A 3304-nucleotide genomic window follows, 5' to 3' on the forward strand; every position below is an offset into this window, starting at 1 on the left:
GTTAGAGGGTATATTTTGTATCTCATCTATAACTTCTTCATAGTTCAAGGGATTTTTGAAAAAAACTTGGTACAAATAGTAACAATAATAAGACGATATGTCATGCACAACACCTGGACCCCTACCTCCAAGGTTAAGGTCACAATTAGAGGTCAAAGCTTAACATTCATTTTATTTCTTTAATAAATTTATTGTTGCATTTTCAGATCTAGCATTGATCATAATTTTGGACTGAAAGTCCTTAGGTCCATACCTCAATCTTTTGAAATAGCACAATTTTATGCTTCATATAAAACTTCCCCGAGGCGGGGGACGTTGGTAACTTTGTTACAAATTCTTGTTGATAATAATATGCTGCTTGCTTTAAAATCTTTAAGTCTGTAAATAATAACATTGTTACTATCCTCCTATGCCATCTTTTTAAAAATTGCAAAGAGTTTGCAAAATTGGCATATTTTGTGAGCTTGTCTTCATCATCTGAATTAAAACACAGATAAACAATTTTTAAATAAATATGTCAATTTTACTTTCATCATACACCAGACATGAATAGAGCATTTTAAGAAATCAAAATATTACTTCTGCATTTCTTTAATTATAACCACTGAAAATATAAAAGTGTTTTCTTAATCTGTGGTCCAGCTGATCATTATCAGTTTTCATTTCTTGTTAAATGATATTTTCATGGAAAAACATTTATATTTAAAATTGTTCAGGTTATTTACTTCCGCCTGTTTATTGCTTTATAAAAAGCATAATGTTAAACCAAGCTGATGTAAATACTAAAAACTGTGTATTTAAGGACGGTTGATCATTTGGAAGTTAGATGTAGACAAAAATTGTAGATGATAATTTTACATAGACAGGAATAAGTTAAGTATCATTACATGAGTAAAACTTGAGAACTGTGATTAAATGTTACTGTAAAGTATTATGTTTAAAATGACTGTGAAATGAAATTGGGACAGCTTTATTGGTGAATAGTTCAGTTCAGATTACACATTTGAATAAAATATCTACAAAATGGCTACTGGTAAACAAATAGATACAGATATTCTTTCCGATGAAATAATTGATGTATCATGTTCAATGTGTGAAAATAAAGGGAAAAATACTGAAGGTGAAAAATACTGTGTAGACTGTAAGGATTATTTCTGTATAACTTGTGTTCAAGTACATGGTCAAGTTCCTCTGTGTGCTCATCACAAGGTGCTGGATAAATCTCAAGTTAAGTCAGGATCGATCAGCAAAGGTCTACCGAGGGCACCAACAGAGAGATGTGACAGACACAGTCATAAACACATTGATATGTACTGTCAGAACCATGATAATGTTGGCTGTTCTACATGTATGGCAGTTGATCACAGGTAAAATTTAATTAACATATAAAAAAGATTATTTTTTCAATTAAAAAGACATTATGTTGTTTTTTTTTCATTGTTAAAATCAGCTTTTTTATTTCGTATAATGTCATTTAAATATATGAAATGTTTAATAGGTACTTACAACATAATATTCTATCTTAAATACTAATATGTAGAAGAGAATAAAAATATTTAATATTACATCCTCAGTCATTCCATAGTCTTATATTCACAAACTGTCTTACCTTATTTTTCAGATTATGCAAGGACATATTCTACATACCAGAATTTATCCAAAACAATACTTACCAAGTTGCAACCAGAGAAATTCAAACAAAACTCAAGGAAATAACCAAGACCCTTGCTAAACAAGCTGATATATTTAAAAAGGATAAACAAAGGCTGCTGAAGAGGAAAACAGAAATACTAGCTGATATCAGAAAATTCCGTCAAGAAATCAATGACCATCTTGACAAGATGGAGAAAAGTTCTATAGATGACATAGATGATAAGGTCAAAAGTCTTGAAGACAAGATTGAAGACAGTCTCAAACAACTACATGCAAACAAGTCCAGGGTTACATCAGCTAATGATAAATTAGCATCTACAAACACAAATAAAGCTGAAGTATTTGTTCATGTTAAGATGGCAGAGGATGCTGCAAATGTTGCCAACAAATATATAGAAGATGCAAAATTTAAAAGTACTTTGGAAGACATAGACTTTCAACCTGATAGAACAATTCTTACACAGCTAGAACAAAAGAAGACCCTGAAAAAGAAACATACAAAAACGTCTGTCAATTTATTTCAGATTAAAGGAAATAAATCATATAATGTAAAAGTTAAGAATGATAAAAGTGGTTGTTGTATCCGGAATGCCTGCTTTATGGAAGATGGTACAATAATTCTATCTGATCAATACAACAACAAGCTCAAACGGTTACACAGTTACAACTATACTGTCACAGACTGCTGTGATCTACCTGGAGGGCCATGGCAAGTGTGTATGATCAATAACACACAAGTAGCAGTCACTTCATTACAAAAGGAAGTTCATTTCATTTCTCTTAGTGGTAAAATGAAAACAACAAACAAATTAAACACTGATTTTAAATGTTCTGGACTTGCATTCGCAAACAATAATTTATATATTTCAGACCTTTACACATCAGTATATATGTATACATTATCTGGTAGGAAACTTAAACAGTTCAGTAAAGATCAATCAGGACATATGCTGTTCTGTGAAATAACCAGTGTAGCTGTCAGTAAGGATGCTACAAGGATTTATGTTGCTGACTATCTTAATGGACTGATAGTACTAGACAACAATGGCCAGGTTATTACATCATTTATTGGTGAACAATTAAAGGGGGCTTCTTGTTGTTATCTCACAGAAGCAGGTAGTGTGCTGGTATCTGGATATGGCTCCAATAATGTTTTACAGTTTACATATGATGGTGAGCTGATGGGTGAGGTTATAAAAGCTGATAGTAGAAAAAGTAGAATATGTTCAGTCTGTTGTAATCAACAAATGTCAAAGATGTGTATAAGCAGATATGAACATGACAACATTGAAGTACATGATATCTAATCCTTTAAGTAAATAAATGAACAACTATCAACAAAAATATTATTTAAAGAATATCCTGATTCATATGTAAAATTCAATATTGAAACATAAAATGTAAGAAGAAAAACATAGAAACTTAAATAATGTGATTGTGACAAGTACATGTATAGACATGTTCAATATGTAATGATGCAAGTTTAGTTTAATTCATTGTGAATTAACTTGAACTATTTTGTAAACATTTCTTTTGTTTATCATCTTGCATTATGATTTATATCAAGATTTATATATTTTTTAAATTGTATGTTGTGTAAATGAGACTGTGTTTATGAGTGAAATAAATGTAGAATTAAACAATTTTTTTG

At 30.4% G+C, this 3304-nt stretch overlaps 1 protein-coding gene across 1 annotated transcript; it reads left to right on the top strand.

Moving 5' to 3' along the window:
* Positions 1 to 687: 687 nt before the first annotated feature.
* LOC132726906 (uncharacterized) lies at positions 688 to 3304 on the top strand. The gene is made up of 2 exons (XM_060712319.1): positions 688 to 1367; positions 1622 to 3304. The coding sequence occupies exons 1-2, from the start codon at positions 1024 to 1026 to the stop codon at positions 2958 to 2960; spliced, it is 1683 nt and encodes a 560-aa protein (XP_060568302.1). The 5' UTR covers positions 688 to 1023; the 3' UTR covers positions 2961 to 3304.

The sequence above is a fragment of the Ruditapes philippinarum genome, unplaced genomic scaffold (genome assembly GCF_026571515.1).
Source record: "Ruditapes philippinarum isolate M1 unplaced genomic scaffold, ASM2657151v2 ctg1028_1_1_1_1, whole genome shotgun sequence".
Classification (NCBI taxonomy): Eukaryota; Metazoa; Mollusca; class Bivalvia; order Venerida; family Veneridae; genus Ruditapes; species Ruditapes philippinarum.

Excerpts from the sequence above, each read along its gene's own strand:
- LOC132726906 (XM_060712319.1), top strand. The coding sequence starts at position 1,024 with ATGGCTACTGGTAAACAAATAGATACAGATATTCTTTCCGATGAAATA. Across the intron at positions 1,368-1,621 it reads TGTATGGCAGTTGATCACAG|ATTATGCAAGGACATATTCT; the intron begins GTAAAATTTAAT and ends CTTATTTTTCAG.